General features: G+C 61.3%; 1 protein-coding gene across 7 annotated transcripts; it reads left to right on the top strand.

Annotated features, from left to right (window-relative positions):
* Window positions 1-201: 201 nt before the first annotated feature.
* Window positions 202-27,772, top strand: LOC117001634 (protein CBFA2T3-like). Of its 7 annotated transcripts, XM_033070078.2 has the most exons (13): window positions 8,734-8,810; window positions 10,346-10,565; window positions 17,824-17,970; window positions 20,235-20,312; window positions 21,788-22,029; window positions 22,348-22,437; window positions 23,785-23,966; window positions 24,065-24,318; window positions 24,421-24,506; window positions 24,737-24,944; window positions 25,060-25,128; window positions 25,287-25,477; window positions 26,712-27,772. In XM_033070078.2, exons 3-13 carry the CDS (start codon window positions 17,850-17,852, stop codon window positions 26,985-26,987), a joined length of 1,797 nt encoding a protein of 598 aa, XP_032925969.1. In that variant the 5' UTR covers window positions 8,734-8,810; window positions 10,346-10,565; window positions 17,824-17,849; the 3' UTR covers window positions 26,988-27,772. The 7 variants fall into 7 exon arrangements, with proteins under 7 accessions (XP_032925972.1, XP_032925973.1, XP_032925974.1 ...); XM_033070081.2 differs by lacking the exons at window positions 8,734-8,810; window positions 10,346-10,565 and adding an exon at window positions 202-402; XM_033070083.2 differs by lacking the exon at window positions 10,346-10,565 and having other exon boundaries at window positions 8,720-8,810.
* Window positions 27,773-27,813: the final 41 nt, after the last annotated feature.

Genomic DNA, 27,813 nt, shown 5'->3' with positions numbered 1-27,813 from the left:
CAGAGCTGGGCTTGGTCACAGATGGTTCCTGTTGGGGAAGGACACGGGCGCAGCTGCCCGGCCACCCCCACCCGCCGCATTATCACTGCCCGGCAGCTGTTCACCTTCCCCTCGCCATGGGACACGGCTCCGCTGCCACCGCGGCCCCGGCCGTCACATGAGTGGCCCTGGCGGCCGGGCAGGCGCCGAGCGGGCAGGAGCCGAGTGGGCAGGACACCCCGCGCCCCTCCGGAGCTCAGCATCCCCGGCCCCGGCGCAGCTCCTGCCCACGCAGGGGACAAGGCTGGTGCCACCACACTCGGCGGGGCTCGCAGACTTGGGGCGCTGCCACCATCCCCTCGGGACCCCCCAGAGCGGACGGGGACCCCTCTCGGGCCAGGGCAGCACGCAGGAGCAGCCAAGGTGAGGCAGCGGCGGGAGGCAGGAGGTGGCGGCTGTGGCAGTGCCATGTGCCGTGGCACGGGTGACTCAGCCCGGTGCCAAACGCAGCCTCGGGCGGGCAGGTGCTCCCCGAGGGTGGCGCGTGGCTGGCACCAGCCAGGGCATCCTTTGGGGAGCAGTCAGCGGGAATGGGGAGCTGGGACATGGCCAAGCCCGTGGCAAAGGCACCATGGGGCTCCATGGGCTCGCTGTCATGGGGACCCACTTGAGCCCGCTCTGCAATTAAACCTTTCCCTAATGAATTACCAGCCCCGAGGATGTTTTTTTTCCAGCACTTCACCGCTGGGTTTGCTGGGTGTTTGTGCTCGTTCTGGGATCAGCAGCTCACATCCGACCCCAGGCTGGTGGTTTGCTGTGCAGAGGCTCCGTGGGGATGGAGCATCCCAAACCCCAGTGCTGGAGCATCCCCGGGTACTGAGGGGCTGTGGCAGCTCCAGGGGGCTCTGCTGGGGCTGTGCCCGGGGCAGGCAGGAAAGTGGAGCCGGCTGAGTCACCGGTGTGAACAATGCTGGCCCCGTGCCTCGCTTCCCCTCACTCCCCACCCCGCTCCCCCGGCACCGCGCTCCGCCCGCAGCCCCCTGCCCACCCCTGGCACTGCCCAGGCTCGGGGACACGGCTGGCACGGCACAGGGGCAGGGTTTGGTGCGCTGTGGGTGCTGCACCTGTCATGCTGGCTCACCGGGGTGGGGGAGCCGTGCTGGGGTCCCTGTGCCCAGAGCTGGCACATGCCAGGCACGGGCAGGCTCCGATAAGGCGGCACGGCCGCGGGGCTCGGCGGGCACCGCGCTCCGGAAGGCTGCAGCCAGGGAGCCGTGCAGATTGCTGCGGGCTGCCCGGGCTGCCCGTTAGGCTTTTGGCAGGAGAAATGTTTATTTTGTTGGCCAAATATCTCTGCAAACTTCCTGATTTCCTTGCGGCCGGCTCGGCAGCGATAGGGCTGGCGAGGCCGTTGCCGGCCCCGCTCTCCAGCTCCGGCACCGAGAGTTGTTATCTCTGATGCACAGCGGGCAGGGAAGAGGTGGAGAAAGGGAAATGAAATACAACAGAGGTGGCACATTTTTTGCTCTTGATAACAAGCCCTGCTTTTAGCCTGGGAACTTGGAAACGATGCAGGTGGCCAGAGACAGCCACAACGTCCTCTGCTGCCGTGGAGCATCTGCAGCTCGTTCCAAACCCCAGACCTCACCCAGCACGAGGCCGAGGCTCCCCGGGCATGGCCTGGCATGGCACAGATCAGCACCACCCTCCACACAGCCAGAGCCCCACGATGGAGCATTTTGGCCCTGGGAAGGTTCTGAAGCAGCTCCAGAGCTTGGATCTCCATCCAAGCTGGCTGCTGGAGTGAAGGCAGGCTCACAGCAGCTCCTGCTAGCTCCCATTGATTTTTGCAGGGATGTGAGGTGTTGCAAGTGCAGTGCCTGCTAATTAAATTGCCGTCGTTATTGGGAGCATGCAGGCAGTGCAGCCTGTGGGATGGGGAGGCCGGGGAGGAGCTGGTCCCCCAAGGTTAGGGTGGGAGAAGGAGAATGTGAACCTGTCGTGAACCCAAGGTTCAGCATCTCCCAGTGAATTCCTGCTGGCCAAGGATGAGGCTGGCAGGACTTTGCCACTGGGTGCTGCTCCCATGGAGGTGCCAGCAGCATCTCCATGCACCCCAAAACAACTCCTGGAGTCAAGGCAGCACGTGGCCACCTTTGCTTTGCAATTAAAACACCTCCCGGGCTCTCCATGGCAAAGAAAAGCTGGAAGCTTGGCCCTTGGCAGCCCTAAAACCTTGAGGCACCCAGAGGAACGGTGCTGTATCCCAAAGTCTCCCATTTTTCAGGCAAGCCGGTGATTTTCCAGAGCTGGCAGTGCAGGGTGAGAGGGATGATAAGCAGTGGGGGGTGGTTTTCCTTTGAATGCCACGAAGCAGGAACGAATCTGTCAGCAGGGAAAACAGGATTTTGGTCTTGGTTTTATTTATTTTTTTTCTTTAAATGGGAGATGCACTTTTTTCCTTTTCTATGTGGAAGTTGCGGGAAAGCCACAAAGCCACTGGATGTGCTTCCACAGCCCGTGGGGCTGCTCCTTCCAGCCTGGTGGCTGCAGGGCGGGTCAGCCCGAGTCCGGGGACCCCAAGGAATGGTCAGGGAGGGAAGCCAGGCACAACCGAAGCCCCTTTCCTGGGAAAGGCTGGCGCACGGCACTTCCTGCCCAGCAGATGTCCCCGGGCGGATGCAGCTGCGGCGGGCGATAGCCAGCGGGCAGGCGAGCGTCTTCCCCGGCCGCTGGCTCCCCACCAGCCCCTTATCTCCCTGCTGCATTCCCCGATGGATTAACGTGCAGGAAAATCCAGCGCCAGGGCTCCTGCTGCAAGTGAAGTGCCAAGGGAAGAGCGCCGGGGTCTCCTGGCGCTCGGTGCTTGCACCGGGATGGATTTAGGCAGAGATTTGTGCCACCACATCTGTGCTCACAGCCAGGGACCATCCGTGGTCACACCGACCCTTCCCAGCCCAGCAGCTTCCTGTCCTTGCAGGGATGCTCCAAGCAAACGGGGATTGGAGAGCCCAGAGCCGTGCAGGGCTTTGCATCACTGCAGGTCATGAGCTCTGTCACTCGTTGTCACCAAGCTCTGCTTGTAGGGCAGTGCCACATCCCTCCAGGACTCAGAGAGGCACCCAGGGATGCTCTGCTCCCCGAGAGGGAACGGGTGGAGATTGAGAAAGCCAGACGGACAGACACAGGAAACCTGTGGCACGCCGGGCTGAGCGCTGGCACGGCTCGGTGCCCTCCCTGCAGACACCGTCCCGGGGGAGCGGGCGGAGACAGGACCCGGCACGGCAGGGACAGGGCTGAGCCACCAGCCTGGCGAGGGGCAAGGTGTGACAAAACAGCGCTGTGGGCTTCTTCAAAAAGCCTGAGGCTTGTGCAGAAGGGATGCAGCTGGAATAGCAATCAGCTCGTCCCGGCACGCTGGGGAGCGCGGGGCTGAGCTGAGCTCCGGAGAGTGGGGAGGAGGGGACAGAGCATCAGCAGCGGGACACGGGGACAGCAGCGGGTCACCACTGATGGCTGGGCACCCACACGGTGTGAAAAGCGTCCCCAACACCACGGTGGCTGCAGAGGCAAGAGGGGGCATCTAAGGGTGCCTGTGAGTCCAGCACCCACCGCTCTGTCCTGCCCACGTGCACGGCCCCGATAGAGGGAGGGGGTCATGTGCAGGGGCAGATATGGGGCCTGCATGGCCTCACGTGCTGGGGACCATTTCCTCTGAGGTTTTGGTACCAGTTGCCTTCATCTGCCCTCAGATCCCCTCTTATCTCCTGGCATGCACCATGCCAAGGCCTCAGCGCTCCCCTTCTCCCCCAGGCTGTGCCTTGGGGTGTCCCTTCCCCTGGGGCAGGTCCTTGGCGCCCTCCAAACCACTGCATGCAGCCCCTCCATGTGCTCACCCAGCAGGGATGCAGGACATGAACAGGCACAAGTGATGGCTGAGGGTGACACCCTCCCGTGGCACACCTGTGGGGTGGGCAGGCACGGACGGGCACTGGGCAGGATGCATGGCAGCGGGAGATGTCCCCTCCCCACAACAAAGGGAGCTCAGATCACCACGATGTGTGTGGTTCATCCCCGCCCCGGGCTCACCACGCCATCAATCACCCGCCAGCGTGACCGACACCGAGGCAGGACAGGAGTTTCCAGCCTCTCCCACGGGTGGGAAGGCGCTGGGGCCCCATCCTGCCCCGGTTCCAGATTTGCCGGGGGAAGGATTGCCAGCCCGGGGCTGGGATGGATCCAGCCGGCTATCGGGCTCTGGCAGGCGCTTATCTCCGCTCCAGCCGTTAATTTCCCACCGCAGCCCAGCGGGGCCACCGGCTCTGCCGGGGCGGGGCTGCTCCCATCGCTGCCCCACGAACCCGGGGAGCCCCAACAGCACCGACCCCAGGGAGATGAGGGATGGGGGAATGTTTTCCGTAGGAATTGCAGACCCTCCTTTATCCCATCCATGTACCCGGCAGTGCGGTGGGTGGATGGGCCGTGGAGCGCACAGCAGCGCCGGGCTGGGAGCGAGTTTGGGGCAGGAAAGGGTTAACCCGGGGAAGTTTGCTCACTCTCAGCAATGATTTAAACCAGACAGAAAGGTTCTGTCATCCATCACGCTAACAGCCAGATCATTGTGTTTTAAAGTGTCTGTAATTGCAGCAATACAGAGACCGGGAGAAAGATAAAGGCTGGGAAGATGCAAATGCCGAGGGGAAGCACCAGCCCCTGCACCCAGCAGGGACAGCTCTGGGGACAGCCCTGGGGACAGCCCTGGGGACAGCCGGGGCTGGGGGGGCCAGGCGTGCTCCTGCATGGTGATGGCACGGCCTGGGTGATGGGGTGTCCCTCATGTGGAGCATCCACCAAAGGTACAAACCCAGCGACAGGGATGGGTAGGGAGGAGTCTGAGTCGGTGCTGGACTTCAAACATTGTCTAAAAATTACATTTATCTTCATTATCCCTGGATTAGTACAAAGTGGCTCCTCTTTGCCCATCTCCTTCGGGATCCGGGGGATCCCAGGGCACAAAGGAGGGTGAGAACTCGCCCAAAGCCTGCCAGGAGTGGCCACGGCCACAGCCGCGGGTGCCCGGGCTTTGTCCCAGCATCCCGGGCCACGTGCAAAGCCGCCGGCGGGGAATTATTAACATTCAGCCGAACCCTGCCGAATAAAGCCAGCTAACACAAATGTTTATTTTCACAGTAGTGAATTATGACTTCAATAGACCAAAATTACAGGCTGCGTGCATGGAATGGGAACGCAGCAGCCCCTGCCACCCAAACGCTGCTGGGAGGGACGTGGTGGCTCTGTCCTCACCCTGTCCTGCAGGGTGACAGTGCCACCTGCCCATCCTGACAGGGCTTGAGAGGCTCCTGGGGCACGAGGTGCCAGGGCAGGGGGTGTTTGGTGTCCTTGAGCTGCACCCCAAATTAAGGAGAGGTGGTGACAGGTCCTGGCAGGTCCCTGTGGCGTGGTCATAGCAGGGGGCTGGTAGGTCACAGGGGATGGGTTTGGTCACTGCTGGGGTCGTGGCACAGCACCAGCTGGGCATTCACAGGAGGGTTTTGTCCTGGGTGTGGGGTTTGCACTTGGGGGGGTGGCTGGGCTGAGCGGGGTCACCCCCATGGGCAGCTCCCAGTGAGTGGCCTGACCCCAAAGGAGCCCAAAACTCTGGGAACACTCTCGGGCTGCCTCACTGATGCTGGGGGTCCACCTCGAGCTGGGAACCACGAGTCCAAGTGCACATCCATGTGTGTCCCCAAGCACACGTGGTGCTGGCATTTGCATGTGCCAGCCGGTGCCACCCATGCAAAGCCAGGGTGAGGAGAGCTGGGAGTGCAGCTGTGTGCGGTGGATTTTCCTCAGGGCTGCTGTGGGGAGCACCTGCACGAGGCTCCTGGGACAAGGTCCCCATGGGAATGAGCCTGGAGAACCACAGACCCTCTGGGAGCCCTCTGGGAGCCCTCTGGGAGCCCTCTGGGAGCAAGGGATGGAAAACTGGAGCTGAGGTGGAGGGGCTGGGTCAGGATTGTGCAGCACCACCCGCAGTGACCCCATCAGCAGGGGGAGCTGGGCTGTGCAGTGACCATGCTGTGGTCACTTGGGGACCATGTGGTGGCCATTTAGTGGCCGTGGAATGGTCACTTAGTGTCCTTGTGATGATCATCTCGTACCTATGGAAAGGTCACTCAGTGGCCACGTGATTGGCATTTACTGCCCATGCAGTGGTCACACAGGGGCCATGCAAAAGTCATGTACTGGCCACAGAATGTCCATTTACTGGCCATGCCATGGTCATACAATAGCCATGCGACGTCCATTTACTGGCCATGCAGTGGCCACACAGAGGCCATGCACTAGCCATTTGTTGGCCATGCAGTGGTCACACAGAGGCCATGCAATAGCCATTTGTTGGCCATGCAGTGGTCACACAGAGGCCATGCAATAGCCATTTACTGGCCATGCAGTGGTGACACAGAGGCCATGCAATAGCCATTTGTTGGCCATGCAGTGGTGACACAGAGGCCATGCAATAGCCATTTACTGGCCATGCAGTGGTGACACAGAGGCCATGCACTAGCCATTTACTGGCCATGCAGTGGTGACACAGAGGCCATGCAATAGCCATTTACTGGCCATGCAGTGGTGACACAGAGGCCATGCAATAGCCATTTGTTGGCCATGCAGTGGTGACACAGAGGCCATGCAATAGCCATTTACTGGCCATGCAGTGGTGACACAGAGGCCATGCAATAGCCATTTACTGGCCATGCAGTGGTGACACAGAGGCCATGCAATAGCCATTTACTGGCCATGCAGTGGTCACACAGAGGCCATGCAATAGCCATTTGTTGGCCATGCAGTGGTCACACAGAGGCCATGCAATAGCCATTTACTGCCCATGCAGTGGTGACACAGAGGCCATGCAATAGCCATTTGTTGGCCATGCAGTGGTCACACAGAGGCCATGCAATAGCCATTTGCTGGCCATGCAGTGGTGACACAAAGGCCATGCAGCACTTGTGCAGTGCCCCTTCCAGGGCTGTGCAGTGCCCTCGCAGTGCCCACACGGTGTCCGTGCCTCAGCCACTCCAGGGCCACTCTCTGGCTGCCCAGTGGCCACGCAGCTCTCTGTGCTACCCAAGCCCGGCCGTGCCCGGTGACTCCTCCCGGCAGAGCTGCAGCTCCCCCAATCCCTGGGAAGCAGCGGGGATGAGGAACAGAGGGACACACCCGGGCAGTGGCAGAGGGAAGCAGCTGCCAGGCACAGTAATTACACCCAGAGCAGGGCTGGGGCTCGCAGGGAAATTCACGGGGATTGTGCTGCCGGTGCATGGGCAGGCAGCAGTGCTGCAGTAGGACTTGGGGAGGGAAAATTTGAACGCTGTCCCCCAGCTGGCACGGGTGTGCCAGGCAGCCAGATGTGCACTGCTGCCCCGCACAGAGCTGCCCCTGGAGCCCCACCGAGGCCCAGCAGGGTGGGGGGGACACTCCAAGGTCAGGCTGGGATGGGCACGGGGGACTCTGAGGGCTGTGCTGTGGTCTTGTGGCTGCTCCAGTGCAACCCCAGCCCTTGGGAGAGGGAAGCTGAGCAAGCACAGCTCCATCCCCCCACAGCCCCCTGCAGACACCCCCACCCTGCTCCAACCCCTGGACTCTTCCCATGGCCCCAGACAAGTCCTGGCCCGTTCCCTTGCAGTCCTTCCACCTTCCCCAAAACAACTTCTATTCATTGCAGCTCCCCAAAACATGTTACCCTGCCCCCATGCAGCCCCCCACTCTCAGCTTCGCAACCCTCGATTTTTAGCACCCTCAACTCTGACCATTTTGCAAACCCAAATCCCTGCAGCCCCCAAGCCCTGAACACTGTCGTGCACGGCCTTCCAGTCCCCACAGTGTCACCAGGTCCCCTCAGTGCACCCCCTAAAGCCCTGGGCAGCCCCATGTCCTCGTGCAGAGCGCCGGTGTCACACAGCCCCGTGTCCCACTCCGTGCCCCGGTTCTGTGCAGACTCCCTGGTGCCACACAGCCCCGTATCCCATCCCGTTATCCCATCCCGTTATCCCATCCCATCCCGTTATCCCATCCCATCCCATCCCGTTATCGCATCCCATCCCGTTATCCCATCCCGTTATCCCATCCCGTTATCCCATCCCATTATCCCGTTCCCATCCCGTTATCCCATCCCGTTATCCCATCCCGTTATCCCATCCCATCCCATCCCATCCCATCCCATCCCATCCCATCCCATCCCATCCCGTTATCCCATTCCGTTATCCCATCCCATTATCCCGTTCCCATCCCGGGGGTCCCGCTCCGGCGGCGGCGGCGGCGGCAGGGCGCCCCCTGGCGGCCCCGGTGCTCCCCGGTCTAAGGCAGCGGCGCGGGCGGGCCCCGCTCACTCCGGGCCGGGCGGGCGGCAGCGGCGGCAGCGGCGGCGCTGCGGGGGCCCGGCCGGGCACGGAGCGCTGCCGCGGGGGCCCCACGGCCGCGGCGCGGCTCCGGGAGGATGCGCCGCCGGGCGGAGCGCAGGGGGTGAAGCGGCCCCGCGGATTTACCGCGGCTTCTCCGCCCTCCCCCGCTTCTCCGGTGCCCCCCCTCCGGGGGGAGGGGAAGCGCCCCGACCCCCGGAGCTGGCGGCGAGCGGCGGCCCCGGGCGCGGCGAGCGGCGGCGGGCAGGTGCCGGGGGCAGCCGCCGCCGCGGGGCCGCGCTCCGCCAGAGCCGGCCTTGAGCGGGCCGGGGCCGCCGCCGCCGGGGGCCGCTGCCGGCTCTGCCCGCTCCTGCCGGCCCCGCCGGCCCCTGCCTTGGGACTTACCTCACGCCTCCGCCACACCTCAGGACGGTAAGTGCCGTCCGCCAGCGGGGACGGGGACGGGGAGGCTGCGGGTGCCCGCAGAGGCTCCCGTGAAAGCGGCGCTGGGAATTCTCCCGGTGTTCGGGGGATGCTCTCGGTGCACGGGGGAATCGGAGGCTCCCGGTGCCCGGGGAGGCTCCCGTGGAAAAGGGGCTGGGAACGCTCCTGATGCTCGGGGGATGCTCCCGGCGCGGAGCCGGGGACGCTCCCGGTACCCGGGGACGCTCCTGTCGTGAGGAGTCCGAGATGCTCTCGGTACCCGGTGTCGGGGAAGCTCCAGTGCCCGAGGAACGCTCCCGGTGCTCAGGGGAGTCGGAGGCTCCCGGTTCCCGGAGGATGCTCCCGGTGTCGGGGCAGTGCCGGTGCGCAGGGGTCGGGGATGCTCCGTGTGCCCGAGCCAGTGCAGTCCCCGGCACGGCAGCAGAGCGGGGCAGGGCGAGAGGGGGCACAGCCGGGGCGAGCGGGGGCACAGCCGGGGCGAGCGGAGGCAGCGCCCGGAGCGGCTCCGCGGCGGAGGCAGAGCGGGATCGGGATCGGGATCGGGATCGGGATCGGGATCGGGATCGGGATCGGGATCGCCGCGCCCCTGGGCCCCGCTCGCACGCACCGCGGGGTGCGGACCCCTCTTCCCTGCGCTTCCTGCTCTCCCCTCCATTTCCCCAGCACCGTTTCCCAAGCGTCCCCGGGAAGCCGGGAGAGTTTGTGCCCACCCCCCAGCAGACCACCCCCGGTTGTGGCTCCCGACTCCTGCCCAGCATTCCAACTCTTTGTCATCCCTGCATCCCTCCTCTGTGCCGCCAGCTCCGCACCCCGCTCCGGCTGCCGCGGGCTTGGAGCTGGAGCCGGAGCCGTGTTTGGTGGCCGGCAGGAGCTGACCCACTTGGGAGAGTTTGCGGGAGGAATCCCAGGGCTGCTCTGGGAAGTTCCAGCTCCCTTCGTTCTGTGATTGTGTGCGCGGGCGCGGGGCCGTGGTGGGGACGCGGGGCTGTGGTGGGAACGCTCGCAGAGTCGTTCTCTGGACGTTTGTTTGGATGTGGATTTGGGAAGGAAGGCTGGCTCGGGAGTCTGCAGCGCTGCCGTTCATCACCGCCTGCTCTCGCTTTCCCTCTGGAATTACGCTGAGCTGGGCGGCCCGGCTCTGCCGAGGGAATGCTGCCGGCGGAGCGATGGAGCGAGGCTGGCCCCGCGCTCCTCGGTGCCTCCTCCGCGACACCGGAGCACAACCGGCTCATCCCGTCATTCCCTCGCCGCTGGATGGTGCCTTCGGATACCGCAGAGCGTTTCTCTAGCTAAACACACCTTTTCTTGGAATTCTTTTTTTTTTTTCCTCTATTAGCCAAGAAAAACTTTGCAACTTTCCTTCGCTGTCGGAGAGGAGCCACTGCCGCTGCTGCGTTTCATTTTGTTTTTTTAATTCGAGGTCACGTGTGCGTTGACAGTGTCTTTGATTCCAAGCGATGGTCTCGTCTCCAGCTTAGGAAGAGCTTCTGAGCTCTTCCCTCTGTTGTTTTCTCTCTGTTCAGGAACAAAGAGATTTTTCTGCCTTTAATTAAAAGGAATATTAATTCCCTGCTCCTTTGTCGAGCGACTTGAAGACACTCTGCAAACATCCGTCCGCTCGGCACCGCCGTGGGGTGAGCTCTGCTGTGGTACAGGGCATGGAGAAATGGGGGAACCATCCCGAAATGCCACGGCAAACACGGAGCAGCAGCCGGGGAGGATGCTGACAGCCACGGTGCTCGGGTGAGGAGCCCCACGGAGCTGAGCTCCCGCCTGGGGTGGGCTCTTGGATCCTCGGAGGTTTGTGAGGCAGGTCCCTGTGCTGAGAGTTTCCACACAGGGAGAAATTCCGTGGTTGGGGAGGCGAGCTTGGCTGTGCCAAGGGGGTTTTCTGTGCTGACTGCCTCCCGTGCTGGCAGGTAAGGTTTTACCCGCGAGCAGACAGATGTTGGCTGTGTTCTGTTCGGAAAATGTGAGTGCAGATGTTGGTTTGTAGCGGGGAAAAGCCAGAGAGTGGCTTTTGAGGCTGTTCTTTTTCAGAGGCTGTTCTCCCGTGGCTCTGGGTGCTGGCTGGGGTGGCTGCCAGCTTTGGGCAGTGGGGAGGCCTCGTGTGGGTGCAGGATTTGCCTCCTACATCGGGAACTTCCAGGCTGCAGGATGGAAAAATATTCTGGTGCTCAGCCCCACTTCAGGGCTGAGCTGCTGCAGGCAGGAGGGGGCTCTGGCAGGTCCCAAGGGGAACTGGGGCTGGCAGGTCTCTGCCAACGCTCCTGGAATTCTGTTTCTGAGCCATGGATGTTTGCACGTGTGGAGAAGCCCCGGCAGGGTCCAGGCGTTGTGGATCCTGGGGGTGTCTGGCTGTGCTGTGGAAATGGGGTCTGGGCTCTGCTCCTGACAGCAGCCACTGTAAATCCCTGCTGGAGTCTGGGGGCACTCGGGCTCTGCAGGGTCCCCTGTCCTGCAGCCACCTCGGGAGGTGTCTGAGTGCTGTGGGACCCTTGGGGAGGAGAGGCACCCCATAAATATTTGTTATTATACCTCTCAGCAGGAGTCAGTGGACTGGCAGCCAGTCAAGCAGGAAGTGCAGGGCTGCCAGGGAGTGCTGGCAGTGGGGCAGGAGCTGCAGGGACCCACAAATCCCCCCACAGCAGCACTGACCCTCTCCAGCCCCCAACCAGAGCAGCACGGTCAAGGTCTGGGGCAGATCAGGGCCGGGTGCTGTGAACGGGGCTGGGAGGGACCAGGGACAGCCCAAGGGTTAAGCTGGGCTTAATCGCTGCTGCTGGGGCCGGGGGATGCTGTCGGTGCTGCAGGTGCGATGCTGCAGCCTGACCTGTGCTGTCCAGGCTGGATCTCATGTGGGAGATGGATTTTGCTGCCCAGGAGTCCCCAGGCTGGGATCAGTCCTTGTCAGCAAGAAGAGGCTGGTGGCACAGAGGACACCCCTGCCCGGCTGCCCTGGCCTTAGTGCCACTGCCTGCTTCGGGCTTATTTTTAGATTTCCTGAAGCTGTTTTCTGCTGTCCCTCCCACTGTGCTCAGGCTCCCCAGGGGGAACCCCACCTTGACAAACCCCCAGCTTTCCTTCGGAAGATGCTGACCAGAAAACATCCCAGGGATTTCCTGTTTATTTTGCAAAATTCCCATTAATATTTTTTTTCCCCCTGTGTTCTTTGATTCAATTTCACATGGGCAAAATCGCCTTGAAATGGAGCCCGCGGTTCAAAAATAGACAAAGAGCCGGTGAGGCAGCAGCCTGGAGGCTGTGGGAGAGCACGGCCGGATCCGGCACCCCCTCGGAGCCGGTACCAGCCCGGCGCCCGTGGGGCAGGGTCTGCGGGGTCCCTGGGGAGCCGCCGGCGCCTCGGCGTTCCCACGCTGCGGGGACATCTCCGGGAGCTCCCCGCCGGAGCCGGGCTGTGCAGGGGGAGCTTTCCCTTCTCCGGCCACCCTCTGCCTCCAGGATGCCCCGAACCTCCCGCTCCGGCCATCAGGGCCACCTTTGTGCGGAGCATCCCCGTGCGCAGGGCTCGGAAATCCCCGCTCGGGGCGCGGGGCTGGTTTGGGGACAGCACCTCGGGCTGGTTTGGGGACAGCGCTTGGGGCTGGTTTTGGGGACAGCGCTTGGGGCTGGTTTGGGGACAGCGCTTGGGGCTGGTTTGGGGTGCAGCACCTCGGGCTGGTTTGGGGACAGCACCTCGGGCTGGTTTGGGGACAGCGCTTCGGGCTGGTTTGGGGACAGCACCTCGGGCTGGTTTTGGGGTGCAGCACCTCGGGCTGGTTTGGGGGGCAGCGCCTCGGGCTGGTTTGGGGACAGCACCTCGGGCTGGTTTGGGGGTGCAGCGTTTCGGGCTGGTTTTGGGGACAGCACCTCGGGCTGTTTTGGGGACAGCACCTCGGGCTGGTTTTGGGGACAGGATTTCGGGCTGGGTTTGGGGACAGCACCTCGGGCTGGTTTTGGGGTGCAGCACCTCGGGCTGGTTTTGGGGTGCAGCCCAGGCGTGGGTGTTTCCTGACTCGGGGGAAGCTCCGGCAGGGTCAGCCCCAGCCCTGCTCCTCTCCAGGTGTTCCGGGCTGCCCGCGGCACTGTTTACTCCTGGTGTTTGGCCAGGATATTTAATTTCCAGGAGTGTAAGGCAGCTGGGGAGCAGCAGGGTGTGTGTGTGTGTGCCCACCTGCCTGTGCCACCCCGGTGGGATGAATCCGACGGTGGCGGCGGGCACGACGCTGCAGCTGATATTCCGCCCTGGCCGGTAGGTCAGGGGGACCCCCCAAACTGTCCCCGTTCGTGGGGGACCCTCCTCCCAGCCCGTCCCCCCGCCAGCAGCCACGTCGTCGCCAGCCGCTGTTGACTCACAGGCTCCGCCGTCGAGTCCCGGCGCTGAGGCCGAGATGCTTTTACAGGCAGGGCTGAAATGCACAAAATGTTCGACTTGTAAAATATGTAGCGTGAGAAAATAGCCTTTTCTGCTCTCCTCCTCCTCCTCCTGCCGCCGCTCCCTGCCCCATCTGCTCGCTTGGAAAGCTTCCCGCAGCCGGGGGGGCGGCGGCGCCCGGGGTCCCTCGCCAGGGATGGCACCGACCCCGCACGGGGGGCGAGCCCTCGGGGCCGGGAGGGATGCGGGGATGCTCTCAGTCCATGAGGATGTTTCCTCCTCGCTCCTTTGACCATCCCAAAGTTTGCTCTCTCCGTTTGGAGGAGCACGAGTGGCACCAGCAGGGCTGTGCCGCCCGGCGCGGGGGATGAGGTGACTTTAGGGCATCCCGTGGGACTTGGGGTTCCCAAAACCTCTCCAGAAGGTCCTGGGAAATCCCTCTGAGAGACACCCCAGGCGGGAGGCACCACGCCGGAGCTGGCCGGGAGCCACGGTTTTCACCTTAATCCATCATTATCTGGGCACATTTCGGATCCTTGCCAAGAGCAAGGTGGGAAGGGGGGGTGTAAGCATGCTTTCCCTATTCCCCTGCCATCCTTTTTGCTGCCTGTGTGTAATTAACAGAGTAATTAAAAACAGGATGAGTTAATTGGTATTCATTTATGTGGCAGATGTTTTTAATTGAGATACGAAACAATTTACCTGTTTACATAAACAATAGCAAATGAAGGCTTGTAAAACAGAAAGGGCGCCTTTTTTTTTTTTTTTTTTTTTTTGGCTTTTTTTTTGGCTTTTTTGTTGTTGTTTCGAGGAAAAATCAAACCCATCCCCATCCCCATCCCCCCACCTCCGGCCACGCCAGCTCGGGGCGAGCGGGAGCTGCTGGCACTGCCTTGGTGGCACTGAGCCAGCTGCTTTGGGTCCCTGGGTGGAGAGTTTGGGCTTGGAAACTGGGACTGGGGGCTTGGGATGTGTGGAGAGCCTGGCTGCTGTCCCTGCTGTCCCTACTGTCCCTGCTGTCCCTGCCACATCACGGGAGGCTGAAGGGGACTGGGGTTTGGGACTTGCTGAGGGAGGGAGGGCATTGCCCCTGGGGCTCTGGCATTCAGGATGGGGATGCTCAGAAAGAAAAGGCAAATGGGATGTACTGGGCATGGGGAAATCTGCCTTAGCCTGGAATTGTGCTGGTGGGAGCTGTCCCAGCTGGGCCAGCACAGGACCAGTCTGGGGTGGGAAAGGTGGGGATGACCTGCAGGGTCTCTCCAGGCCTGGAGTCTGGGCTGCTTTACAAATTGTGCAGAGTTTGATTTAATTTGATTTACTTTAAAAGGGCTCCATTTGTGCTGGTGAGTGCTGGGTGTGGATCACTCCCTGCTAGGCTGGCTCCTCAAAATGAGCATCAGGGACACCCTGTGATGGTTGGGCAGCGCCCCTCCAGCATCATCATGGAGCTGTGGAATGGTTTGGATTGAGAGGGGCCTTGAAGCTCACCTGGCAGGGACACCTTCCACCTGCCCAGGGTGCTCCAGGCCCTGTCCAGCCTGGCCTTGGACACTGCCAGGGATCCACAGCTTCTCTGGGCACCTGTGCCAGGGCCTGCCCACCCTCACAGGGAACAATTCCTGCCCAACATCCCATCCAAACCCTGCACTCTGCTTTCTCCTGCCCCAGGTGCAACAGAGGATGAACTCCAAGCTGCCTCTTGTCACCTTTGTCCCCAAAGAGGGGATCAGGATGGGAGCAGGGCAGGAGGGAGCTGATCCCAAAGAAGGATCAGGATGGGAGCAGGGCAGGAGGGAGCTGATCCCAGAGGGGGGATCAGGATGGGAGCAGGGCAGGAGGGAGCTGATCCCAAAGATGGATCAGGATGGGTGCAGGGCAGGAGGGAGCTGATCCCAAAGATGGATCAGGATGGGAGCAGGGCAGGAGGGAGCTGATGGTGCCCTGAGGTCTCACCAGCTCTGCAGGGCTGGTGCACGTGGCTGGCGCTGCTGCCCGGCCCCAGGCACTGCACGCTCCCAAAGCTGCTCCAGCTGGGACAGCTCCGGCCCTGCCATCCTATCGGGGAGTTGTTGTTGGCCCCGCTGGCTGCGGCAGCTGAGGAGCAGGAATGCTTCCCTGCCTTTGTTTCGCAGGCAGCCTGGCTTGGGGAGACGTCGCCTCCAGCATCTGGATTTCATTTGTGGCCATTTGGAGAGCATGAAAGATGCTGGGCGCTGAATTCTCTTTAACCCCTTCCTTGCCTGGGAAGCTGCAGGGAGCAGGAGCTTTCCAGTGCCACATCCAGGGCAGCTCGGTGCCTGCTCCACCCGCATCCCTGGGGGATGGAGAGCAGAGCAGCCGGCCAGGGAGCTCCACACTCATCCCCTGGCACATCCCACTTGTTGCCCAGGGAGGAGGCAGAGCCCCGGGCTTGTGGTGGCTGGATGGGCTCCCTGGGGCTGTGGGAAACACAAAGGCCAGGCTGGGATGGCTGCCAGCCCCATCCCTGCGGCACTGCCGCTGCCCCTGCGGCTCCAGGATGCCGTGTGCCCGCTGGAATCTTGGCTGTGTGACAGTGTCACCCCAGCAGGGACCCTGCTTAGACCCTGCCGTGTGACAAATGGGGGGTTCAGGGTCACACAGGGGGTGTGGGGGTCCGGCGTCCGCTGGCCCGTGGGGGGCAGGGTGGGGAGCAGCCGTTCCTGCCAGCCCAGGAGAAAATACTAATCCTTTTATTTTTATATTATTACTTATTCATCTGGGCTGCACAGGCCTAATGGAAACCAGATGGAGGAAAACAGACACGGCCCCGAGCGGCTGGGACAAATTACCCCAAAGAGGGAAAAAAACAGAGGGAAAATAATTCCGGTGGAGTTGGAGTTGTGCTGGGGAATTGCTGTTTGAAGGTGCTGAGGGGAGGCTGCACTTTGCTCCCAAAATCTCCTTTCCCCTCCTGGAGCTCATCCCCTCCTCCAAAGGACTTGGGCTGGGTCCTCTGGGCATTCCAAGCTCTTTATCCCATTGGATTTGGGACCATTCCTGTGCCTGCCTGGCCGTGTTCGGGTTGCAAACACCTCGGGGAAAAATTTAAAACTTAAAGGAAAAAAAAAAAAGAAAACACAAGAAAAACCAGAACCAGGCCCCATTTCCCTGAGTGCTTGCTCAGCTTCATGGAAACTTTCCTGCTGATGGGAAGCTGTGGAAAAGCCGTGTCAGTGCCAGGATGAATGTATCCGTGTTTTCCCTTTGGGGTGGGAATGTGCATGGAGCAAGGAGCTGGGATGGGGATGCAGGCAGGGACCATTGCAGGATGCAGGCAGGGATTGGGTGGGATCGAGGTGCAGCTGTGACCCCTCACATGTCACACTCTCTGCACACTCAGGGCTCTTCTCCTGCTGTCAGAGCTGGGTCCTGCTCTGCTGAGTGATGGGGGAAGCCTGGAAGGCTGGCAAAGCTCTGCCCAGAGATGGACATTTCCATGAAAAAGGAAAATAAAAGGTGCTCTTTGAAACAAACCATTTATTCTGGCAGGCCCTGTGAGGAAACTGAGGTTTTGGGGGGAGGGAAGCTGTGCAGTCAGATTCCTCCTGTGGCTGGGGAGGGAGAAGGGAGCGAGGAACGGGGAACTGGAGCGTGCACCTCCAGGTGTGTGCAGCATTCCAGTGTGCTGTGGTCAGAGAGGGATATCCTGAGATATCCAGAGAGGGATATCCACGGTGCTGCAGCCGTCCAGAACGATGCTGTGGGTGACCAGCCCAGATTTTGGCTCCTACCACCATGTCTGGTGCTCCATGCACGGCCGGCTGGATGAGGCCCTGCTTTATTTAACCCAGTCAATGTGCTGTGCCCAGGTTCAATTAATCCCCCCACAGTTGCCCTGGATTAAGGATGAATATTGGATTATCAGCCGTGCTGGGGCACAGGGGAGCCCCCATGGCCGGGGTGGCCGTGGTGGTCACTTCCATCTTTGGCCGGAGCCGGCGGCAGCGCGGGCACGGTGACAGATCCCCACAGCTGCCACCACTTGTGGCCACCCATCACCCCTGGTGTGGCAGCCACGGGGCCCAGGCCCTGCTCTGGGGCTGTGTGTGGCTGGAGGGGTGGTGCTGGCACCCAGGAGTGCCCTGCCAGGCGATATTTGGGGGTGGGAGGGAGGCGGCGATGCCCGCTGGGCTGGTGGTGATGGCCGGGAGCTCCACAATCCCTGGATTGCAGATCTGGCTCTGCAGGGCCACTCAGGTCCGTGGGGGACAGTCACTGGTGGATGTGTGGGTGCTGCTATTGCCACTGCCACTGAACACTGGTGTAATGGTGCCACCATCTCTGCCAGCCCTGGGTGGTGCTGCCAGGGATGCTGAGGGCTCAGCGGGCATTCCCCATGTGCCAGGAGGGTGCTGTGCTGTGACAGCAGTGATGTGACACAGGCTGGGGCAGGGGTGGCACAGGGCACTGTCCCCAGCGCTGTGCAGATGACGAGCAGCTCCTGTGGCACACAGGACACCAGCCACTGTCCCTGTTACCCGAGTTCTACAGCGGGGACAGAGATACCCGAGGTCCCCAAGTGTCCCCCTGCCCCCTGTTTGCCAGTGAATGGTGGCCCTGCCTGGCACACCCTGCTCAGCACGCCGTGCCCTCTTCCCACAGATAACGCGGAGACCGCGGCTGCCGCCATGCCCGACTCTCCGGCCGATGTGAAGACGCAGGCTCGCTCCACGCCGCCCAGCATGCCCCCGCCACCGCCCGCTGTCACCCAGGGAGCCACGCGCCACCCCTCCTTCACCCCCAGCACCAGTGAGTACAGCAGGGGCTGCCAGCTCCCCTCAGCGCCTCACACAGCGCCCGGGGCCACAGCGTCCTCAGAGCCCAGCACGGTGCTGGCTGGGACACGGGGTGACATTACCTGGCTGGGACATGGGGTGACATTACCTGGCTGGGACATGGGGTGACATTGCCTGGCTGGGACACGGGGTGACATTGCCTGGCTGGGACATGGGGTGATGTTACCTGGCTGGGACATGGGGTGACATTGCCTGGCTGGGACATGGGGTGACATTACCTGGCTGGGACATGGGGTGACATTGCCTGGCTGGGACACGGGGTGACATTGCCTGGCTGGGACATGGGGTGATGTTACCTGGCTGGGACATGGGGTGACATTGCCTGGCTGGGACATGGGGTGACATTACCTGGCTGGGACATGGGGTGACATTGCCTGGCTGGGACACGGGGTGACATTGCCTGGCTGGGACACAGGATGACATTACCTGGCTGGGACATGGGGTGACCTTGCCTGGCTGGGACACGGAGTGACATTGCCTGGCTGGGACACAGGGTGACATTACCTGGCTGGGACACGGGGTGACATTGCCTGGCTGGGACACGGGGTGACATTGCCTGGCTGGGACACAGGGTGACATTACCTGGCTGGGACACGGGGTGACATTGCCTGGCTGGGACATGGGGTGACATTACCTGGTCGGGACATGGAGTGACATTGCCTGGCTGGGACACGGGGTGACATTGCCTGGCTGGGATACAGGGTGACATTACCTGTCTGGGACACAGGGTGACATTGCCTGGCTGGGACACGGGGTGACATTGCCTAGCTGGGACATGGGGTGACATTACCTGGCTGGGACACAGGGTGACATTACCTGGTTGGGACACAGGGTGACATTGCCTGGCTGGGACACAGGGTGACATTGCCTGGTTGGGACACGGGGTGACATTGCCTAGCTGGGACACGGGGTGACATTGCCTGGCTGGGATACAGGGTGACATTGCCTGGCTGGGATACAGGGTGACATTGCCTGGCTGGACACAGGGTGACATTGCCTGGCTGGGACACAGGGTGACATTGCCTGGCTGGGACACAGGGTGACATTACCTGGTTTGGACACAGGGTGACATTACCTGTGCTCAGGCTGGAGGCTCTCCTTGGGTGCACATTCTGAGCATGTTCTTCATTCCATGGCAGCAGCGCCCTGTGAGGTCCCTGGGGACAGGGACATCCTGCTCTTATGTCACCAGATGTAGGTGCATGGTTGGAGGAGTCCCTGTGCGTCGGAGGTGGCCCTGTGATGGGTCCCGTGCATGTGGGGACACATCTGTCCCTCTGCATGTGGCACCCAGTGGTGGCAGGGCAGTGTCATGGCCAGCCACAGTGGCTGGCACCTCCTTGGCCTGCCCAGGCTATGGTGTGGTGGCATCAGGGGACTCCAGGCGGGAGTTTCAGTCTCTGGATTGGACTGGGGACAGCCACCCGATGTGGTGGCTGCACCAGAGGCACGTGGGCTCATGGCACACCCGCAGGATCTGCACCAGGGATCTGTCACTGTGCCAGTGTCACTGGCCTGGTGCGCTGATGGACAAGGCACATGCAGTGCAGGGTCCAGACAGGCAGGGGACAAAGGCTGGCCCCTGGCAGGAGTGGTTGGCCACTGCCAGTGGCTGCTCCAGTTCTGCTGAGACTTTTCCTGGGCACGTGCATGTGCAAAGGTTTTGCTGGTAGCTGTTTCTTGCTTGGAAAAACCCCAGTGGGGAAGAAAAATCCCCAAAACATCCCCTGAGATCCATCCCCTGACACCTGCAGTGCCCCAGAAGCGCTTCTGGACAGACTCTAGCAATCAGCTGTGCTTGGAGGGGGTTTGGGTGTCAGTCCCAGCCCTGGGGCTGATGTGGCAGCCCGGGTGTGGCTGGGTCTGGGAAGAAGGACCAGGGGTGCAGGCACCTCTGCACCACACTGAGCACAGAGAGAGGTTTGAGACACAAGGCTGGGGGCACAGAGTGGCTTGGCACGGACACCACAGCGTTTCGGTTGTTCTCGGCCTTGGGGGACCTCACTTGGTCCCTGAAATGTCAGGACTTTATCAGGCAGCCGAGCATCCATCCCCTGAGCCCTCCCTGTGGCTGCCGTGGGACGCAGGGACCCGGGTCCCTGGTGGGTCTGGCAGCTTTGCCCATGCCAAAAGTGCTGAGGAGATCCCATGCAGGGCCCTGGGCTGAGAACTGCCCCCTCTGCTCTCTCATCATAGCGTGTTTTATTTTGCTTGCAGATCGAGACGCTGGCCCTCCGACGTTTCTGCCTCGCGGCCGTTTTCATGGTTGCTTGAAATGGTCGATGGTCTGTCTTTGTAAGTAAAATGAAACACCCGCTCTCATGAGAGAGCCGAGCGCAGCCACAGCCCCCGGGTGCTCCCCAGGGCCAGCCCCATCCCTGCCCCGGGGATGTGAGCCCCAGCCCCATCCCGGCCAGGGACACGTGTGCTGTCCAACTTGGGCACGCACCTGTCGCGGCAATAAAAGCAGTTGTGGCTGCCGGGTTATTTTCTGGGTTATTTTCGGCACCTCCTCAGCGAGTCTGGCTGGAGAGCGAGCGGGAGCCCCAGAGCAGGCAGGGCTGGCAGGGCAGCACAGCACCCCCAGCGCAGGGTGAGCCCAGCGGGGACAGAGCGGGGTGACAGGGACAGAGCAGGGTGTGACAGGGACAGAGCGAGGTGACAGGGACAGAATGGGTGTGACAGGGACAGAGCAGGGTGACAGGGACAGAGCGAGTGTGACAGGGACCGTGGGGCGACGTGCCATGGGGACGTGGTGACGTGTTGGGACATGGTGAACGTGTGCTGGGACATGGTGACATGTGTATTGGGACATGGTGATGTGTGTTGTCACCCACACCATCAGGACATGGTGACGTGTATTGGGACATGGGTGATGTGTGTTGTCACCCACACCATCAGGACATGGTGACGTGCTGGGACATGGTGATGTGTATTGGGACATGGTGATGTGCGTTGTCACCTGTGCTGTGGGGACATGGTGATGTGTGCTTGGACATGGTGACGTCTGTTGGGACATGGTGATATGTATTGTCATACTCATCATGGTCAGGACATGGACAATGTGTGTTGTCACCTGTGCTGTTGGGACATGGGTGATGTCTGTTGTCACCCTCATCATTGGGACATGGTGATGTGTGTTGTCACCCTCATCATGGTCAGGACACGGGTGATGCATGCTGTCACCTGCATGGCCAGTACATGAGTGATGTGTGTTGTCACCCGTGCTGTTGGGACATAGGTGATGTGTATTGTCACTCATGCTGGTCAGTAAAAGGTCCCTGTGCTCATGGGCTGGTGCAGGAGAGAGGGGTCTGTCACTGATGGTTGGTACCCCACAATTTCCCCCCTGGATCTCCCGGTGTGCGGTGTTCAGGCAGCTCCTGTCCTTCCTGACCAGCAGTGGGGACAGAGGTGGCAGTGCTCTGCAAGCCAGGCTGGGCTCCATGGCAAATGGCTCCTGGGCTCTCTCTGGGAGGGCTGAGCAGCTCCCAGATGGGCAGGATGGGCAGGATGGAGTCCCTTCCCTTGGCTGTTGAGGAGCTGGGTCAGGCCCTCGCTGTGCTGGGGGATTCTCTGCATCCCCTCCTTCCCCACAGCTCCCACAGGACTGGCACCAGCCCAGGATGCAGCCCCAGGGATTCACCAGCATCCTGAAGCCTTCCAGGGGGTGCCAGCCCCGCATTACCCAGCAGGACACTGCAGTCCTGCCATCCCCATGGTGCCTGGGCACAGCCACCCGCTCTGACCTCCCGTCCCTGTCTCCCCAGTGATGAACGGGAGCAGCCACTCACCGACCGCCATCAACGGGGCTCCGTCCACCCCCAACGGCTTCAGCAACGGCCCGGCCACCTCCTCCAGCGCCTCCCTGTCCACCCACCAGCTCCCTCCAGCCTGTGGTGCCCGCCAGCTCTCCAAGCTCAAGCGCTTCCTCACCACCCTGCAGCAGTTCGGGAACGACATCTCCCCCGAGATCGGGGAGCGGGTGCGCACCCTCGTCCTGGGGCTCGTGGTACGTCCGTGGGGTCAGCCATGGGGACACCTGGGGGTCCTGTGTTTTCATTTGGGGATGGAGGTGCTGCTGAAAGGGAAAGAGGGGCCATGGTTGAGCTAAATCCTGGAGATAAGGGGGTTGTTTTCCCATCTCCTGCACAGCCAGGGTTGGTTCTGGCTGCTGGTATTGCCAGTGAAGCCTTGAGCATGGTTTTCCCTTGGGTGTGGTTTTCCTGTGAGCCTGGCAGAGCAGCAGGAAAGGGGGAGGAACAGCCAAGTGTCCCCCAGGGGTGCAGGGGGCTGTGCCAGGGGTGCTGAGCCCAGGCTGTCCCCACAGAACTCCACCCTCACCATCGAGGAGTTCCACGCCAAGCTCCAAGAGGCCACCAACTTCCCGCTGCGACCCTTTGTCATCCCCTTCCTCAAGGTGGGTCTCCAGCCTGGGCACGGTGGGATCCATGGCAGCATTTCAGGGGATTTGGGGGTGGCTTTGGGGCTGGCAGCTGCATGTGGGTCTGCCCATGTCCCCCCCCAGGCACACGTGTCCCCCCACACGTGTGGAGTCACACAGGGCCAGGGCTGGTTGCAATAAAACAAGGGGTCGGCCCAGCTGGTTGCCATTTGAAATTCATTAAAAATTCCCTCTTTTTTTTTTAAATTTGCCTTTTAATTTCATGCTGACTCTGCAGTCACCCCACTCCAGAGGGATTTGCCCGGTGCTGGCAATGCTGGCACTGCCAGCAGATGTTTGAGCCCGGTGTCCTCTGTCCCTTGTTAGCAAAGGAATAATTAAAAAGTGCAAAAATTGCCCCTTTTCCCCCTCTGCATCCCATCCTCCAGAGCAGGGGTCCATGAGTGGAGGTCCACACTCATCACAGGAATCTGCTGGAGTGGTTTGCTCCAGGCTGAGCTGCAGTGGGACAGCAGAGCCCCCTCCCCTCCCGTCCCCTTTGCAGCATTTTTGGGACGCATGGAGCAGGGAAAGGTGAAGGCCAGGCCCCGGCAGGCACTGTGGCCCCGTGGCTCCAGGCAGGCTGGGATCCATCCCCGCTGTCCCGGTGCCAAGAGCGCAGCGGCCGCGCCGGCCGCCCTGGCACCCCGCTCCCAGCTGTTCCCACCGCCCGCTCCAGATGTTTCTCATTATCCTAACTGCAACCAGCCGGGCTCGGCGTGCTTCCCAGACTGGGGACTCGCTGTTTTTGTGGGATTGCTCCCCCCAGCCAGGGAAGGGAAGGGAGGGAGGGTCCGGCCCTGCTCACCGCAACTGCAGCGCCGGCTCGGGCGCTAACGTGTCCCACAGATGGGATTTGGCCACGGCTCGGCTGCCTAAGGCAAAATGCAGGGCTGGCAGCCAGAGTGCCGGGCAAAAAGGGGTTCTGCTGCTTAATTCCTGCTGCTCCTGGGGCTGCAGCGCCGTGGGGGACACGGTGGGTGGGAGTTACAGCTGATCCTTGCAGCTGTGGGTGCCACACGGGCTGTGGGTCCCACAGGTGCAGTCATGGGGACAGGGTGGCCGAGGTGGCTGACCTGGCCCAGGGGATGATGCTCTGCAGCCCCTGCCAGGATGCAGGAGGGCTCTGTTGAAGCTGTCTGAACCCTGTGGAGTGCCACACATTGCCCAAAAGCCTACCTGGCCCCTGGGCATGCTGCTGGCATCACCTGGGGAAAGGGAGCAGGACCCCAAAGGGAAGGCACAGCCAGGCAAGCTGGGGGCACAGCCAGGCTGCTCTGGGTGGGCTGTGGGGCTGTGCACTGGACTGTGACCCCCCTGCAGGCCAACCTGCCGCTGCTGCAGCGGGAGCTGCTGCACTGCGCCCGCATGGCCAAGCAGACCCCGGCCCAGTACCTGGCCCAGCACGAGCAGCTGCTGCTGGACGCCAACGCCTCCTCTCCCATCGACTCCTCCGAGCTGCTCCTGGAGGTGGGCGAGAGCGGCAAGAGGAGGACGCCAGACAGGTGCCAGCCAGGGAAGGGTGTGTGGGGTTTTTCAGGGATGCATCCCTGAAAAGGGGAGGTTGTTCTGGGGGAGGACCAACCTCCTCTTGTCTGTGCAGGACCAAAGAGAACGGTTTGGACCGAGACCCCCTGCACCCCGAGCACCTCAGCAAGCGGCCGTGCACCATGAGCCCAGCGCAGCGCTACAGCCCCAGCAACGGGCTGAGCCACCCCCCGAACGGGCTGGGGCACCCTGCCGGGCCCCCCCTGCCCCAGCACTACCGCCTGGAGGACATGGCCATGGCACACCACTACCGGGACACCTACCGGCACCCCGACCCCCGGGAGCTGCGCGAGCGCCAGCGCCCCGCCGGTGAGCCCTGGATATCCCTGAGCACGGAGGGAACGGGGCTGGGACCCCCTGAAAGGAGAGGGGTCCTGCAGGGGCTGAGCCTGCTCTGCTCTTGCCTTGCAGCTGTGCACGGGACGCGGCAGGAGGAGGTGATCGACCACCGGCTCACGGACCGGGAGTGGGCGGAGGAGTGGAAACACCTCAATAATGTACGTGGTGTCCCTGCCCTATTCCATGTGTGTGTCCCTGCCCTATCCTGTGTGTGTCCCTCCATCCCCACCGTGTCCCTCACAGGGATTTTCTCCTGAGCATCCTCAGCTTCCACAGCTGGAGCTGGCACAGCCTGGCATAGCCCAAACCCCTCTGCCCAGCACTGGGTACCACAACCCCCCAGCTGCCTGCAGCAGAGCCCCCTCCCATCGCTGCTGTTCCCCCACAGCTGCTGAACTGCATCATGGACATGGTGGAGAAGACGCGGCGGTCGCTGACGGTGCTGCGGCGGTGCCAGGAGGCCGATCGCGAGGAGCTCAACCACTGGATCCGGCGCTACAGCGACGCTGAGGACATGAAGAAAGGCAGCCCTCCCTCTGCCCGGCCCCACAACTCCTCCTCCTCCTCCTCCTCCTCCACCGAGGCTCCCCAGTTAGGTACTGCCCCTCTCGGGGTGCCCGCGCTGTTCCGTTCTCCCGGGGGTCTGGCGCTGCCGGCGGCTGCGTTCCAAGGGACGGCGTCTCCTAAGGGCGTCCCCTCTCTCCTTCACAGACGCTCACCGGGACTTCGCACCGCGGCCGCTCTCCGGGTACATGCCCGAGGAGATCTGGAGGAAAGCTGGTGAGTGGGGTGGGCACCAAGCCCTGGCACGGCGCTGAGCCGGCAGGGCTCTGCCCCAGCTCCGCTCACTGCGGCACAAGAGGGATTTGGGGTGGTTTTGCGGGAAGGGGAGATGCTGGGCACCTGCACACCCCACACGCTCGGCTGCTGCCTTCCAGAAGAAGCCGTGAACGAGGTGAAGCGCCAGGCCATGTCCGAGCTGCAGAAGGCCGTGTCGGATGCCGAGAGGAAAGCCCACGAGCTGATCACGACCGAGCGCGCCAAGATGGAGCGGGCCCTGGCCGAGGCCAAGCGCCAGGCGTCCGAGGATGCCCTCACCGTCATCAACCAGCAGGAGGACTCCAGCGAGGTGTGTGGGACCTGCTCCTCGTGCAGTTGAGGATTCAGCATCTGTGTGTGAGGGTGGGATGGGAGGAGAGGAATTCTTGCACTGAGATGGGGATGTGGGGTGGGGGCAGTGATGGGTGCACGGTCCTGGATGTGGATGCAGTCCTGGATGCTGTGCATGGTCCAGGGTAGGGTTGTATGGTCTGGGATTAGGGGAACCTGGTTCAGGATAGGGGAGCACAGTCCAGAATGGGTGTGCCTGGTCCAATATGGAAATGCACAGGCTGGGATGGATGTGCAGAGATTGGGATGGATGTGCAGAGTCTGGGATGGATGTGCATGATCTGGGATGGGTGTGCAGAGATTGGGATGGGTGTGCACAGTCTGGATGGATGTGCACAGGCTGGGATGGATGTGCATGATCTGGGATGGGTGTACAGAGATTGGGATGGACGTGCAGAGATTGGATGGATGTGCATGATCTGGGATGGATGTGCACAGTCTGGGATGGATGTGCACAGTCTGGGATGGATGTGCACAGTCTGGGATGGATGTGTACAGTCTGGATGGATGTGCAGAGATTGGGATGGATGTGCAGAGATTGGGAGGGATGTGCACAGTCTGGATGGATGTGCAGAGACTGGGATGGATGTGCAGAGATTGGGATGGATGTGCACAATTGGGGATGGTTGTGCAAACATTGGGGTGGATGTGCAGAGTCTGGATGGATGTGCACAGTCTGGGTTGGATGTGCAGAGATTGGGTTGGATGTGCACGGTCTGGGGTGGATATGTACAGTCTGGGATGGATGTGCAGAGATTTGGATGGATGTGCACAGTCTGGGGTGGATATGTACAGTCTGGGATGGATGTGCACAGTCTGGGATGGGTGTATAGAGATTGGGATGGATGTGCAGAGATTGGAATGGATGTGCAGAGATTGGGATGGGTGTGTACAATCTGGGATGGGTGTATAGAGATTGGGATGGATGTGCACAGTCTGGGATGGATGTGTACAGTCTGGGATGGATGTGCACAGTCTGGGATGGATGTGCAGAGATTTGGATGGATGTGCACAGTCTGGGATGGATGTGCACGGTCTGGGATGGATGTGCACAGTCTGGGATGGATGTGCACAGTCTGGGATGGATGTGCACAGTCAGGGATGATGGAGTGCCCAGTCCCAGGTGAGGATGCCCACCCCACCCAGGGGTGCACACTCCAGCGCTGAGCCCGTTGTGTTCCCCATTCCCGCAGAGCTGCTGGAACTGCGGGCGCAAGGCGAGCGAGACGTGCAGCGGCTGCAACACCGCGCGCTACTGCGGCTCCTTCTGCCAGCACAAGGATTGGGAGAAGCACCACCACGTCTGCGGGCAGACTCTGCAGGGGCTGCCGGGCCCCGCCGCCCCCGGGCCGGGCCAGCCCGACGCGGTGCCCGCCGTGGCCAGCAGCCCCAGCGAGGCGGGCTCGGTGGCCGCGTCCCGCGCCGGCACTCCGGCCACGCCGGCGCCGCTGGACAGCGCGTCCCGCTGAGCCGGCCCCGCTGCCGGAGCCAGGACTGCACCCGGTGCCGTTTCCTCAGCTACCTGACTCGTGTGACCTCCGAAACGACCTCGCTAGCTCTCACAACTAATCCTCACGGATCCTCAAACTGGGCTTTAAGTGGAGTTAAGGCAAATACCGGTCTCTGTTCTTTCTTCAGTCTTTGTTTTGGCTTTTTTTCGGTTGGTTTTCTGTCGGTTGGGGGATTGCAGTTTGGGATTTTTTGGGTTTTTTGGCTGGTTGTTTTTTTTTTTTTCCTTTTTTGCTCTTTGGATGAGGGATTTGGCTCCAGCTTCACCATGCAGTGCTGTGGGGAGAGACCAACCTGATCCCATTCCCAGACAGCACTTGGAGGAGGAAAGAACCTTCTTTTCTTCACTTCTCTCTTCCTATATTTTTTCTTTTTACCTTCTTTTTTTTTTTTTTTGTAAAAAAAATAAAGAAAATAAAAAAGAAAACGTCGGACTCTTTGGCTTTAAGTAAGAAATTGTAAAAAAGGAAAAAAAAAAGAAAAAAAATAAAAAAGAAAAATCCAAAAACCAGACGACGCGTGACGGACGCTCACCTGTAACTACCTTGCTAGCTAGCCAAGAACAGACCAGACTCACCTCTGCTCCAAAGGAAATCCAAAACCAAGGAAGATCCAAACGTCTCTCCACTGCCAAAGTTCGTTTCGTTCTGTTGTCGCTTCCTTCCCCTCCCCACAAGGATGGATGGACACGCCCCTGGGGCTTTAAAGAATTTCTATTAAAATAAAGCAAAAAAAAAAAAAAAAAGGTGTTTTTTTACTGAAACCTCAATCCCCAAGGTGTGGGAG

This window comes from Catharus ustulatus, chromosome 11 (genome assembly GCF_009819885.2).
Source record: "Catharus ustulatus isolate bCatUst1 chromosome 11, bCatUst1.pri.v2, whole genome shotgun sequence".
Taxonomy (NCBI): domain Eukaryota; kingdom Metazoa; phylum Chordata; class Aves; order Passeriformes; family Turdidae; genus Catharus; species Catharus ustulatus.
Note: the sequence above shows the minus strand (reverse complement) of the source record. Positions and strands in the feature narration are given on the sequence as shown.

Coding starts and splice junctions, on each gene's coding strand:
- LOC117001634 (XM_033070081.2), top strand. CDS start 17,850: ATGCCCGACTCTCCGGCCGATGTGAAGACGCAGGCTCGCTCCACGCCG. Junction 24,945..25,059: donor CACCGAGGCTCCCCAGTTAG/GTACTGCCCCTC, acceptor TCTCCTTCACAG/ACGCTCACCGGGACTTCGCA. Junction 25,129..25,286: donor GGAGATCTGGAGGAAAGCTG/GTGAGTGGGGTG, acceptor GCTGCCTTCCAG/AAGAAGCCGTGAACGAGGTG.